Below are 14323 nucleotides of genomic sequence, written 5' to 3' on the forward strand. Positions count from 1 at the left end.
AGAGTGAAACAGAGGCTCTCACAAATGACAATCAAGCAATTGTCAAACTGGATGAGGTGATGCTATCCCTGCAGGAACAAATCAGCCACCCTACCACAGAGCAGTGTGTGGAGTCTGCCACTCCAACCACAGACACTTCACACACCAACTCTGTAGGCCTGAAGTCCTCTAAGGAGGCTGAATTTGAGGTCCAATGTAGGAATCAACGAGAGCAGATAGAGATGCTCCAGAAACAGCTCATGGCAGCTCAAAATCAACTGAAAGAGCAGGCCATCAAACATAGCCAGGAGAAGGAGTCACTCAAGACAGAAATCAGTGACCTGAAATCCCAGCTGCTCTCCAACAAGGCCCATCATGATTTGAAGGTAGAGTCTCTTGACCAAGAGTTGAAAGAAGCCAGAGCTTCCTACCTTAAAGTCACAAAGAAGCAAAAAGAACAAAATTCTTCTGATGCAAATGAAATGCAAAGATCCGAGCCTCTGAAAGAAAATGACACTGGAGGACAGGAGAAGATAGAGAAAGAGGACTCGCTGCGATCAACTGCAATGTCTCTGCAGGAGACTCTGAAAGAAGAAGACACCCGACAACAAGAAAAGATAGAAAAAGAGGACTCGACTGCATTGTCTGTCCAGGAATCTTTGCAAAGGCTACGAGACAAACAGAAAATGTTTACTGCCAAGGTGGCTGACCTCAAAACTGAAGTTAAGACCCTGCCAGAGATACCGCAAATTAAGAAGAAGAAGAAGAAGCGGAACTGGCTGCTTTGGCTTTTCACCTAATTTAATCTCAACATCGTGTCCTAAAATTCATATTTATATCTGGGGCTTTTTTTAACACCAACCACTTATAAGCCCACTGGCATCAATTTTAGGACAATTATGTAAATGGATGGAACTGCAGGAAAAACCACGTCTTCCTCCACCTCTGTTCCATCTTAAATTTCACCTCTCCTCTATTCTCTCCCATCTCCGTCCCTTTAACTCCTAACACCTCCCCCATCTCCTTCCCCTCTCTCCCTCTCGCTCTCTTTTTTCACCCTCACCCCCCAACCAGTCCCGACAGTTGACTGCTCCCTCTAGAGCCTGGTTCTGTCATAGGTTTCTTCCTTTTAAAGGGAGTTTTTCCTATCCACTGTCGCCCAGTGCTTGCTCAGAGGGGATTGTTGGGGTTTTCTCTCCTCTATTTCCTCCTTTCTATCCCTTTTTACCTCTTTTTTCCTCTTCTACCTTTCTTTTACCTTTTTCTTTACAACCCCCACCATTTCCTCCGTCATCTCCCTAACCTGTGTTCACTTTTGAACAGGCAGGTTAGAGAGATGGGGTGGAACAATAAACACAATTGGCTACATTTTACATGTGACTGATCGTTGTCTTCATTCAAGAATAAATTGTCTTAAGTATAAATACAAGAAATGGGTAATAGCTGCATGTGTGTTTGTATGTGTGCATAATATGCATACTTTACTTGTTGGATCCAAATCCCAGAAGCAATTAAATAAAACAAGAAGGCAAACAAAAACAAAACAAAAATATAAAGAAAAATCAAAGAGCCGTGCTGGAAAGACAGTGTAGCTCAACAGGTTACTGTAGATCAGATGCCACCTACTTTTCATGACAGTCTTCTTTATGGCATAAATCTCCCCTGTGATCACTGATCAGTAAATCTCACTGCATATAAATTCAACTGTTATAATTTCATCAGTAAAGCTCCTCAGGTGATTTAATTGCGGTTGTAGTAAATGTTGAACTTTGTTGCGATTTCTGTTTTTAGAGTCAATAGCCCACATTTTGATTTAGTTTTGCAAGTTGCTGATTTCACACAGATCCACGGCTGAAACGTGCCTTTGAGTTTTTCATCATTTAACCAGAATAATGTGAGGCACTCATTGTGTAATTAGGATTGGCTTATGTGACAGTACATGACTGCAAGCGCCAGGCACAAAATGAACAAGAGGCTTTCATGTATCTGAATCCAGATTTTATACCAAATTTTTGTTAACGATAATGAAAATATATACTCTTTAGCATAAATTAACCACTGGATGTAAAATAGCATACACAAAAGAAAGAAATCTGAATCGCATTTAGTGTTTTAGTTCAATATCGCAATCATTCTATGATTGAGTAGTTTACAGAACCAGCAGTTAGCAGCAATAACTTCAGCTGCTTCAATTCATTGACATTTGCAAGCAATGTTTATACACAGCATTTCAGTCAGGTTGAGGTCTGGACTTCCATGCTGTATATTTGCTGCTGTGCTTGGGGTCATTATCCTGTTGCATGGTCTAACTTAGGAGAAGCTTTAGCTGTCGGACAGACGGCCTCACATTTGACTCTAGAAAACTTTGGCATACAGAGGAGTTCGTCGACTGCAAGGTGCCTCTCTCTTGTGGCTGCAGAACAAGCTCAAATCACCACCCTTAAACCAGCTTGCTTGACAGTTGGTTTGAGGTGTTTGTGCTGTGTTTGATTTTTGCTGAAGGTACTGCTGTGCATTTTTGCCAAACCTCCACGTTGGTCTCATCTGTTAAAAAGACGTTTCCCCAGAAGTCTCCTTCGAGGGCCCAATCACTTGTGTGTGTGTCCATCACCAGCTGCTCAAGCAGTTGGTTTAGTTCAGCGCTTGTTTCTAGCAGTCGTCACAACATGTCAAAAGTACTGTTCCAATGAGTGGTACAATCCCAGAACAGAGTTTTGCAACACCTTTTGATCATCTCTTCATTTGCCACTGATGATTTTCTTACAGCATGTACCAGTTTTCTTGCTTTAGTTATGACTGAATCAGCAGTTGGGTGTTTCATGGCATCGTTCATTGTGAGTTGGAGTGTGCGGTAGGCACGGCTTTCTGTGGAACTTGCTGTTCTCCCTATCTTCTTGCAGCTCAAGCTATTATAGTCCACCAAAGTAATTAAGTAATAAATAAAAAAAAGGAAAAATCAGAAAAAAATCATGCCTTTTCAATATTGAGTATATAGAAACTTCTGTTTTTTAGTGGGCCCAGAAAATAGGACATTTTCTTTGAATAACAGAAACATTCTTGTTTTATAATTACTGCACAATCTGGGCAATGAGCTAATTTAATCAGCCAATTTTCTTTGGTCATTTTACACATTTATTTATTCCAATTTATGCTCAAAGAGTATCACAGAAATATTTATTTCATTTATTACAGCAGCATTTTTTTATTATGTGGAAAAACTTAGTTGTACTGTTCAAATAGTCATTTGTTTTTCTTTCTTACGATGTCTCAGTGCTTTGATTTTTAACTAAACTTCTTTTCACCGATGGACAGTTTCACTGGTCAAGCCCACTTTAGATCAGTGGGCTATAGTGCCACACAATGTAAGATGAGTTTGACATCCCTGAATTAGACTCAAACACACTTCACATGTGTAAGATTAATGTTGGATTCTTTTAATATGTAATACTGAATTTAATAAACACCGGCAGCCTTGCAGAGCACGCTGAGAACAAACTAATAGTAAATAATAAAAACGATGCACAGGTTTTAAGACGCTGTACAGTAACAAAGCCTATATTCATCAGCATAGCGATGTGTCAGGATCTAACAATTTATATAAACTGCTGTCCTGTGATTCCCCTGAGATGTCAGATTTATCCAGGGAAAGCTCCCAGCTCTCAGCCAGCTGTCAATAGAGTGAGAATAGTAGGAAACTAAAACTCATATGTAATTCATCCATTGCTATTTTTGTTTTTTAAACATCTGTCCTTTTACTTAATTTTACCTCAATCTACCCAGCACATGTTCCTCAAAAGAAAATATAGAGAGCATGCAAGGATCAATAAGAACTGAATCTTTCACCGCAAAACAAATATCATGATAACAATATTACTGAACAATCCTGGCTTCAGGATTCAGTCTTTGCTGACTGTCTGTGCTTTGACGTGGCTGCTGTTTGATGTTTCACAATGTTGAACTCTGATTACGGCTGTCCGGGAAGTCAGTTTGAAACCTGGACTGTAAATAACCTCATAGATTTTTGTACAAAAACATTATCTGACAAATGCAGGAGGAAAGAAATAAATACAAGCAGTTCCAACTGAGCAGTGTTTTCTTGACGTTCACTATGTGTATGTACAAAATGTATGTCTGCGTACTTTGTGTGCATTTGTAAGGACCCCAATTTAAGCTTTATACATTTATAAAATGTGCACGCAGTGTCTATTTGTGAATTGATTTCAACAACAGCCAGAATTACTCAGCGTAGTGTTTACTGTTTCCCAACTTTTTGGCTTTGTTGACTAATTATTAACTGGTTCAGAAGAACAAGAACTACTCTGCTCTGCTTTGTGAATTAATTCCTGCAAAATGTGTCTCAGGTCTCTTGGATTTGTCCTGATTGTATTTCCCGGAGTGCTTCTTGGTGAGGACATTTATTTATTTATTTATTTGAAGTTGTTGGTTATATATATAATGTGCGTTTTATGGGGTTTCTTTGTTTGTTTGTTTTTATTGTATTTCAGCACAGCGCTGTGATGCTCCCAAGCTGCTTCATGGTTATTTTATCCCCAGACAAGAGACTTACTCTGACAAAGCCATAATCACTTATTCCTGTGATAACGGATATAAACCTGTAGTGGACAGTTGGTGGGCAACCAGTACCTGTGACCGTGGGAAATGGTCTCATGAACCGCAATGCATAGGTAAGTGTTACATATATATGTCTATACTGGGAATGATGAATGTGTTTGAAAGCTTAAAAAAAATAATTATATATATATATATATATATATATATATATATATATATATATATATATATATATATATATATATATATATATAGATATAGATATAGATATAATTATTATTATTAAAAGATTATGTAATCAGTTGTCTCAAAACATAAGAAATAAGCTAAAAATCAGACTGATCAGCAAATAAAGACAATGTTTAATCTTATGTCAGGATGGTGAAGCATTAATTTCAACTCTAAAAAAGTTATAAACTAAATAAAAAATAATATTATGAGGTACAGGACATACAAATCAGAGTTTGGGACTCCTAATTCTCTTTGAATTAACCGTTCATGCAGGGACACATTTTGCTGTTTGTGGAGTTTTAAAGTTAAATACCACAAATCACAGAGGTCCAAGCCTGTCAAGAATCATTCTGCCATGAATAAAAGAAAATTGCATTTATTCCAAGAAAATACATGTTGCTTGTCTTCATGGTTAAGATGGGAATTCGTCATTGATCGTGACTTTTATGAACACTTACCCTAACCCTGAACCCCAACAGTTAATATTGTTAAACTGTTGATGGTGACTTTTGTCTGGTTTTCCTCAGATTTAAAGGAAAAATAAAATAAAAAAACTCTCTTCCAGTAATTCCTTGAAATAACTATTCACACCATTTAATGTGACATGTTGCTGTTCGCAGTCAGAAAGTTTTAATTATGAATGTAAAAGTTACTCTGTAAAATCTCAAAGTGTTGATGGTGACTCTGGTCTGTTCTTCCTCAGATGAAAGCGCCTGTTTTCCACCAACTATTCCCAATGGAAAGTACCCTGAAAACTCAAACGGCTGGTATGAGGATGGAAGTACACTAAGGATAACATGTGATGGAGGATTTGAGCACCAAAACCAGTTCACCACCACTACCTGTGGAAATGGAAAATGGTCCTCTGCACCAGTCTGTGAGAGTAAGTCTGCTACATATTTTGACTCCAGTTAGCTGTTCAACGCTTTTTTTTCTGCTTCTATTCATTACTTTTTATTTTTACAGGAAGTGTGAGTGCATGCAGTGCACCTCCTAAAATCTCCCATGCAGTCATCATTCATGGATACCAGGAAGTGTTTGCAGCAGGTTCAGAAGTGCAGTATGAGTGTGAAGATGGATACACTGCACACACCGAGAAATCTGTTTGTATACAGGGAAATTGGACACCAGTGCCAACATGCAGTAAGCTGACAGTTTAATGAGATCTGCATTTATGTATTTACTTTTTATTAATTGGCAGTAATTAACAGCTGATCACATGACACTTGTGTCAGTGCACAAATGAATGAGAATGTTTAGTGAATGATCAGGTGGTCAGAATTATAATAAATAATAAATAATAAGTATTCTGCAATCATTTGAAGTTTACAGTCTACAAATGATGCACGTGTAAACAGGAAGTGGACTGTCAGTGTCTGTTTACAGTCTTTTCTGCTGTTCATAGTGAAATTTAATAAAATACAAAAACACAAAAAAAACAAATATTTAATACATATTGCAGTGACAGTATCCTTTTATTTTTGGATGTTTTTGAGCAGTAAAAGTTCTTGGATGCATATGTAGTGTGTGTAGAATATGTGATGTATTTTCTGTCTCTGTCAGAGATAGAAACCAGACCAGGTGGTGAACATACTGAATCAACAGTTACAGAAACAGGAGATGGAGACAGTACATCTGCTGGCAGTGAGATACAGCCAGGACATGGAGGCAGGTTATGATTTACATTATGTCTCACTGGGGGTTAAAAGTTCTCTAGCATGAATACCTTGTTAACATAAAAATGACTGACAAACTTTATAAAATAATAATAGAGAAAACGTTCAAATGTGCCTAATCTCAAAGCAAAATAACTGTTTTGTATCTTTCAGAATCTTCAAATGAGAGAGACACACGTATTCGTTATACAACAAGTAAATAAGTACATTATTTTCTCCTTGAATTTATTGATGCTGATGAAATCAGAATATTAAGTGCATTACCTCGGCCACAGTTTGGTGTTTTCAGAAATATTCCTGCGTTTTCATTTCAGTTCAAAATTGCGGAAACTTCCCTGTTATTGAAAATGCTGTCGTTCAGAAAACTTCACAATACTCTTTGATATACCGATGCCAACGTTTGTACAGATTAGTGGGTCCAGAAACAGTGAGGTGTATCAGCAGTCGTATGTGGTCAGACTTACCTGAGTGCAGAGGTATAAACACATCAGTGATAATCATTTTTAAGGATCTGTTAAAGCGTTGGGGAGAAATTTTAATTTGATGGTTGTTTCTTGTGTCCAGCTAACTTCTGTGCTGTCAACACCAGTGAGAATTCTGAATACATATCTGTGGGAACTGTGTACGTAGAAAATGGTGAGGAAAAGAGAGTGGATTGTGTGAAACCACACAGCTGGTCGTGGGAACATTATTCTAAGGTTCGGTGCATCAATGGAAGAGTGGAGGCAACTAAATGTAAGTATTACTGTAAACTCTTTATGTTTGAACGTGTCAGTCAGAAAAGAGTTTTCAGTGCTGTGTTGCCTACATGTTAACACGTTTTTATTACCTATAAGAAAGAAAACTTTTTAATAAATAAAACAACTGAACATGAATCATTTTAATAACAATTACTTTTTAAAAGATCTGAGCACTTAATGTCTCTCAGTGTCGTCAAATCCAACCAAGCTTTTACAACTTTAAACTCCTTTAGACACACACAGAAAAAACTGCAGCAACTCTGCTGATTCACCGATTCGTTGTTGCCTTCATTAGTTGTCACCAGACGTACTGCACAGGCACCTGTCACACCTTGTAGTATATGCTGCAGCCCTGACAGCTTCCCTTTCCCTGCACTAATGCCTGTGATGTGGAAATTATTAAAATGAGTAACAGATATGCAGAATAGATCTTATAGACCTGATGAATATGTATTTCTTTAAACACGCAGGAAGGCTTTAAACAGAGTTTACTGTGTGATCACCTTTAATGAGGCTGATAAATATGTTGTTTACTTTGTGACTCGTGTAAACACAGGGGAGTATTTAGTAAACAAACATATCCACTTCTATAGAAACTTCTGACTCATGCAGTGATTTAAACAGTATCCCAGTAAAGTCGATTAAACAAAATATGAAACCATCATTAGGTGGGAAACAAGACACCCAGATGGACATTCATGTCTTTACCCCTTTTTCTGCTGTGCTCAGAGCTGTAAGAGTGAACACAGTCCCGAAAAACGTTTTCATAAACTCTGACACTGAAAGATGGACCAGATTCCAAATTCACTGAGATCCAAAAATATTCCAAAAGTAAAAATAAATAAAATAAAAATATTAAACCTGATAAAAACTGTCAGCAGCTTGTAGACATGTAGAAAACTGAACACGTCTCATCTGCAAATGTTAAGTAACTGAAGTGTTCACACTGAGCTTCTGTATCACTGTTTACAGGTTGTAACAGGGCAGAGCATGCAGCGGTGAGTGTTCCTCTTTAAAAGAAATGCTGTTATTGCTCTCATCTGTCATTTGGAAGTGTTTCAAATGAAGAATCACAACTTGATTTTTATACTTTGTTTTCACACTTTATTTTTTTCCTTTGGTTTTTACATTTTAAAAATTGTATTATATTTGTAATTTATTCATAAAACATCTGTTCTTCTAACCAGGCAAGTCTATTCGACTGTGACTAAACCTGCAGCTGAGGATTTGCTCACCCCTTTGGAGCTTTTAAAGGAGACACCTGACATATGATCGCATCGTCACATCCTGTGTCAGCTTCTCATTTTCATCTTCAAAAATTTAAGAGAAAATGGTCTGTGTGCTCTTATTTGAGACACAAACACCACCAAACTGAATAAAGTCTCAGATTCTACCATCAAAACTGCTCCTGCTTTGTGTGTTTCATTGTTTAGTATCTGAAGAGCACTGATTTAAAGCTAGCTGTCCTGTTCAGGGTGACAAGTTGCTGAACGTTCTCACATGTGGTTTTCTTTTCTCCAGACAGTCACACACCTACAAACTCACACATTTCTTTTTGTTTGTTTGTTTGTTTTTGCAGTTTTGATTTATTGATCATGGCAAAAAGGTTGAGAAAAACTTCATCACTTTTTCCAAATGTGAAGAATATTTAAAATATGGAATTGTCAAACAGTTCCGACCAAAGTTATGGGAAAAGCCTCATGAAAATAATAACTTTGTTTTTATTTCTTTACTTCTTAAAAATTGAATAATTTGATATATACATGCATATAAATAAAAAAAATTCACCTCTCGCCCTGCGGGTGGTCTATCCTTCAAGCTCGGGTCTTCTACCAGAGGCCTGGGAGCTTAAGGGTCCTGCGCAGTATCTTAACTGTTCCTAGGACTGAGCTCTTCTGGACAAAGATCTCAGATGTTGTTCCTGGGATCTGCTGGAGCCACCACACCTAGTGCTCCGATTACCACTGGGACAACTGTTACCTTCACCCTCCACATCTTCTCAAGCTCTTCTCTGAGCTCTTGGTACTTCTCCGGCTTCTCATGTTCCTTCTTCCTGATGTTGCTGTTATTCGGTATTACATCTATCACTACGGCCGTCATGTGAAATACTATGAATACTTTCCAGATGCAGTGTATGTATGACCAACAAATTTCAAAAAAGCAGCCCAACACCCCACAAAAGCAGATAGATCACTCATTAATACATTTTCCTTATTCATCTTATTCGTAAGCTTCATAACAATGCCATGTGTTTACTTCCCCATCGTGCACAACCAGACGAGCCCAGACATATCTGACAGTTTGACACTTTACACTATTTCCTTTGCTTCCTTACCTGAGTGAGTCCTGAAGTGCATTTCTAGACTTGACTTTAAATTCTTTCATGCAGACCTCACACTGATGCACAGCAGCTTTCTGCAGTATTTATTAATGCAGACAACAAAAGAAAACAAGATTTAACAAACCTCCAGGCTAATCTGGAAAGAGATGCAGAGAAAAGCCGGTGACAACAACAACACAACTACACTAGAGAACAAGCCCGTGGTTTGTATAACATACTTCTGCCAGACTTTCTCTCCCAGATGAACACTTCTGTAGTGGCTATCAGGTGATCATGGCGTCTGAAGCACTTGCCACACTCCTCACACTGGTGTTCTTTCTCACCTGAAATAGGAAAATAAATACTGATTTTAAGTGTTTTACGCTGTAACATGTGACTCTGTGTGGAGGCAAAGCCACAAAAGTAACAAGTGAAACTAGAGAATAGCACTGCTGTCCCTTCCATGCTCACCAGAGTGTATTTTCTGATGTCTGGTCAGGTGATCGTGGCGTATGAAGGTTTTCCCACAAACATCACACTCATACCGCTCGTCATCATGGTGGACTCTGAGGTGAAGCCTGTCCAAGGAACAGTTTAGCCAATATAGAGAACTATAACAAAGGCATGTTAATAATTGAGAGTTTGAAACTTTTGTCATCATCAATCCTCTCCAACAGTCATGGACCCACCTGTAGGAGCTGTCACTATGGAAACTTCAGCCACAGATACCACAGAGGTCAGGTTTCTCTCCACCCTGAATCATCAAGTGCTCCTTTAAGATTGTCCTGTGATGAGAACATTTCCAGCCATGTTCCAGTTATTCTGGTATAATGATTTTATAAATGTTCAGTTTGGCACACCTTAAAGTCTTCTTTCTGAAAAATGGGAAAAACACAGATTTTTCCAAATCCTTCAGCCTCATATGAAACAAATGTTCTTACTATACACTTGGAAACATTTAATGTTGCTAGGCAGCCACGCCAAACCTGTTGGGATGCTGTAAAGTCAAGTAAAGGAGAATCTGACTGTGCTTTCTTATATTTTTCCTCATTTTCTCTGATATCTGTTCCTTAACAAACACACAGAGCTTGTAGAGATCCAGCTGACAATCAGAGAAACTCTGAGTTTAAATCAACCACATATTCAACAGGAAACCTGTGCTTCTACATGTTTGATGTTTCGTAATGGTGACCTCTGATTGCAGCAATGCGGGAAGTCTCTTTGAAATCTGGGATCTGTAAACAACCTCATAGAATTTATCCAAAACATATTCTGAGAAATTCAGGATCAAATTAATAAACGTGGACTTTTTCCTGTCATATAAAAGTGAAATGCTGAAGTGTTTTCTTGACGATGACTGCGTTTCACGGTGAGAAGGACTAAATATTCACAGTAAATGACACAACAGGAGTAAAAAACATATGAGTCTTTGTACTTTCATTTGTCTTTATTTTAGTGCTGTCAAAATTAACGCATTAACGCAAATTAATCCGCCATCACCGTCAACGCGATTAAAATCTTTAACGCATCTGGAGTGCAGAATGACTCAAAATTCCTCAAAATTATCTGTCAACGCCTTTCGGGCAGTTTGTCCAAGCAGTTACCTTCGCACATGCGCAAATGGGCAGTTGATCTGGTAGTGACGGGCAGCTGAACCAATCAACTCAGTATGGAAAATGATAAACGCACATTGGCCCTCTCGATGGGAAATTTGAGTATTAAAAAAATAACAAGACGGAACAGTCGACCGGCATAAAGTATTATTGCACATTTTCTTTTCATTAAAGCACCTCCAGCTTAAAATATCACATTGACGCAAAGCATACGTTAGCCGGGGATGCTGCTAGGACTTTGGCTAAGGCGTCTCCCAGCTTGGGACAAACCACTCACGGAGCATCGGGGACTCAGTCAGTCTACCTCGGAAATATTGACTGACACAATTGCCAAGTGGATTGCAACAAATTGCATGAATGATGCAATGAATGATATTTAATCGTGATTAATCAAAATGAATCCACAGTAACCCTGTGATGAATCTGATTAAACATTTGTTTGACAGCACTAATACATATTATATATTAGTGTATACTTACCTATTAGTATATAGGGGGTTTTTTTTAAGTTGTATTTCACAGGAGAGAACCTGTGCTAAAAGATTGAAGAAAACTATACAAATTCTCTTTGAATTTAAGCATACATTCTTTGTGTTTATTCTGCATTTACTTCATTATACTGCATGAATTTTAGTTACAGGTTTAAATATGAAGTTGAAGAAAATGTAATTGTGGCCAGGCTATTGATCAAGTAATTGCGATTAATCACGATCAATTACAAAAAAAAATTAATCTATTGACAGCAATAGTTTATTTATACAACATTTGTCTGAGAAATATGGACCAGAGCCAGAGTTACTCAGCGCAATGTTTACTGTGTCCTGACTTCTTAGTTCTTTGGGGAAATTCCCAACAATTATTAACTCGTCCAGCAGAACACGGCTCTTTACTCTGCCTTCACATCGCGCTTTCATTGCTGCAAAATGTGTCTCAGGGCTCTTGGATTTGTCTTTGTTTTGTTTCCTGGATTGCTTCAAGGTAAGAAGATTCAATTCTGTTACACATCGAAACTATTTTAGTTTGTAAATGTGAGATTTATGTGGGATTTAAAAAAAAATTGTGTTTCAGCACAGGGTTGTGATGCTCCCAGACTGGTTCATGGTAACTTTCTCCCCAGACAAGAGACTTACTCTGACAGAGCCACGATCACTTATTCCTGTGATAACGGATATAAACCTGTAGTGGAGGGTTGGTGGGCAACCAGTACCTGTGAACGTGGGAAATGGTCTCATGAACCACAATGTATAGGTAGGTCCTATTCCCAGGTACTGGGAATGGTGAATGTGCTTAAAAAGCTTCAATATAAATTCTGTTTTTAAAAAATGATGTAATTAGTTTAGATTTGCTAATAAATAAACTCATCTGAGAAAAAGAACAATGAAATGTGATTATTTCAGTAAATAAATATAAAAAGCAATAAAATCCAATTGCAGAATCGTGAAACGTCTTGATGCATTCTCAATCATCCAGGAAAGTAAATCTCCAAAAGTTGAATCTGTTCATCTGGACGTAGCGTTTTGTGGGAGAAACGTTTCGTCACTCATCCAAGTGACTTCTTCAGTGAATCACTTCTTCAGTGAATCACTTCTTCAGTGAATCACTTCTTCAGTGAATCACTTCTTCAGTGAAGAAGTCACTTGGATGAGTGACGAAACGTTTCTCCCACAAAACGCTACGTCCAGATGAACAGATTCAACTTTTGGAGAGGCAGAATCGTGAAGTTTAATTTAATGTTTTTGTGCCAAGTGTAAAAAATTTATTTATAGTAGTTTTAAAAAAGTACAAATCAGGAATTTCAGTCTCCCACAAAGAAATTTTACTCTGTAAAATCTCAAAGTGTTGATGGTGACTCTAGTCTGTTCTTCCTCAGATGAAAGCGCCTGTTTTCCACCAACTATTCCCAATGGAAAGTACCCTGAAAACTCAAACGGCTGGTATGAGGATGGAAGTACACTAAGGATAACATGCAATGGAGGATTTGAGCACCAAAACCAGTTCACCACCACTACCTGTGGAAATGGAAAATGGTCCTCTGCACCAGTCTGTGAGAGTAAGTCTGCTACATATTTTGACTCCAGTTAGCCGTTCAGTGCTTTTTTTCTGCTTCTATTCATGACTTTTTATTTTTACAGGAAGTATGAGTGCATGCAGTGCACCTCCTAAAATCTCCCATGCAGTCATCATTAATCAGAGGTACCAGGAAGTGTTTGCAGCAGGTTCAGAAGTGCAGTATGAGTGTGAAGACGGATACACTGCACACACCGAGAAATCTGTTTGTATACAGGGAAACTGGACACCAGTGCCAACATGCAGTAAGCTGACAGTTTAATGAGATCTGCATTTATGTATTTACTTTTTATTAATTGGCAATAATCCACAGTAAGTTTAAAAACAACTGATCACATAACACTTGAAGGAATATAGAACATAATCCAGGAAGTAAATGCACCAGTGCACGAATATGATTGGTGGAAATCATCAAGTGTTCAGAAAAATAATAAACATTTGAACTCTGTAGTCTGCAGATGCAGAATGTGTCATGTTTACATCCTGTTCTGCTGCTAATAATCAAAGTTTTAAAAAATAAATATATAAATATAAACCTAAAACATTAAAAAAAACAATAATTTCATTGAAAATTATCATAATTTTTTGAAAGACTGAAAGAGAAAACGTTGACATATTCTGAGTTTTTTAAATTAATTTAAGCTTCTCAAAGCCATGACCCGGTTCGGGGCTCTGGTGGCTCTTAGATGGTGTTTTCCTTGTGGCTGCATACAGCGGAGATGGGGGAGGGTCTGTGCTAGCGGACGTTGGTTACTGGCCTGGTAGCCTGGCTGCCCCTGGGTGGGTCCGGGACGGGCGTGGAGGCTTGGGGGTCTGGGGGTGCTCCACCCCCGGGACTGGGGCTCTGGCTGGGCCTTGGGGGCTTGGGACCTGGTTGCTGTGTTGCCGGGGTTGTGGGTGGGTGGGTGCATGGGGATTCAGCCCCGGTGTGGGGGACCTCTGGTGCACCAGCCCAACTGGAGGGCTCTCTAAATGGTGGGGAGGTTGTTACATCTTTGCAGGAGGTCTCCTTTCTACAGGAGCTCACTCTGCAGGTGGGGGAGAGATATAGGAGAGGTGGAGAATGAACTCAACCTGGGTGTCAATTGTCTTGTGTAGTCTGGGAGATGATTGGATGATGGGGTG

General features: G+C 38.5%; 2 protein-coding genes across 2 annotated transcripts; both read left to right on the top strand.

Moving 5' to 3' along the window:
• Positions 1-4329: 4329 nt before the first annotated feature.
• On the top strand, positions 4330-5942 carry LOC134617258 (complement factor H-related protein 1-like). The gene is made up of 4 exons (XM_063462463.2): positions 4330-4389; positions 4478-4664; positions 5486-5665; positions 5749-5942. Exons 1-4 carry the CDS (start codon positions 4330-4332, stop codon positions 5940-5942), a joined length of 621 nt encoding a protein of 206 aa, XP_063318533.2.
• Positions 5943-12054: 6112 nt separating this feature from the next.
• LOC134617260 (complement factor H-related protein 1-like) lies at positions 12055-13460 on the top strand. Its single transcript, XM_063462465.1, has 4 exons — positions 12055-12115; positions 12194-12379; positions 13002-13181; positions 13264-13460. Exons 1-4 carry the CDS (start codon positions 12055-12057, stop codon positions 13458-13460), a joined length of 624 nt encoding a protein of 207 aa, XP_063318535.1.
• The last annotated feature ends 863 nt before the right edge of the window (positions 13461-14323 follow it).

The sequence above is a fragment of the Pelmatolapia mariae genome, linkage group LG18 (assembly GCF_036321145.2).
Source record: "Pelmatolapia mariae isolate MD_Pm_ZW linkage group LG18, Pm_UMD_F_2, whole genome shotgun sequence".
Lineage (NCBI taxonomy): Eukaryota > Metazoa > Chordata > Actinopteri > Cichliformes > Cichlidae > Pelmatolapia > Pelmatolapia mariae.

Coding starts and splice junctions, on each gene's coding strand:
- LOC134617258 (XM_063462463.2), top strand. CDS start 4,330: ATGTGTCTCAGGTCTCTTGGATTTGTCCTGATTGTATTTCCCGGAGTG. Junction 4,665..5,485: donor TCATGAACCGCAATGCATAG/GTAAGTGTTACA, acceptor GTTCTTCCTCAG/ATGAAAGCGCCTGTTTTCCA. Junction 5,666..5,748: donor CTCTGCACCAGTCTGTGAGA/GTAAGTCTGCTA, acceptor TTATTTTTACAG/GAAGTGTGAGTGCATGCAGT.
- LOC134617260 (XM_063462465.1), top strand. CDS start 12,055: ATGTGTCTCAGGGCTCTTGGATTTGTCTTTGTTTTGTTTCCTGGATTG. Junction 12,116..12,193: donor TGGATTGCTTCAAGGTAAGA/AGATTCAATTCT, acceptor AAAAAAATTGTG/TTTCAGCACAGGGTTGTGAT. Junction 13,182..13,263: donor CTCTGCACCAGTCTGTGAGA/GTAAGTCTGCTA, acceptor TTATTTTTACAG/GAAGTATGAGTGCATGCAGT.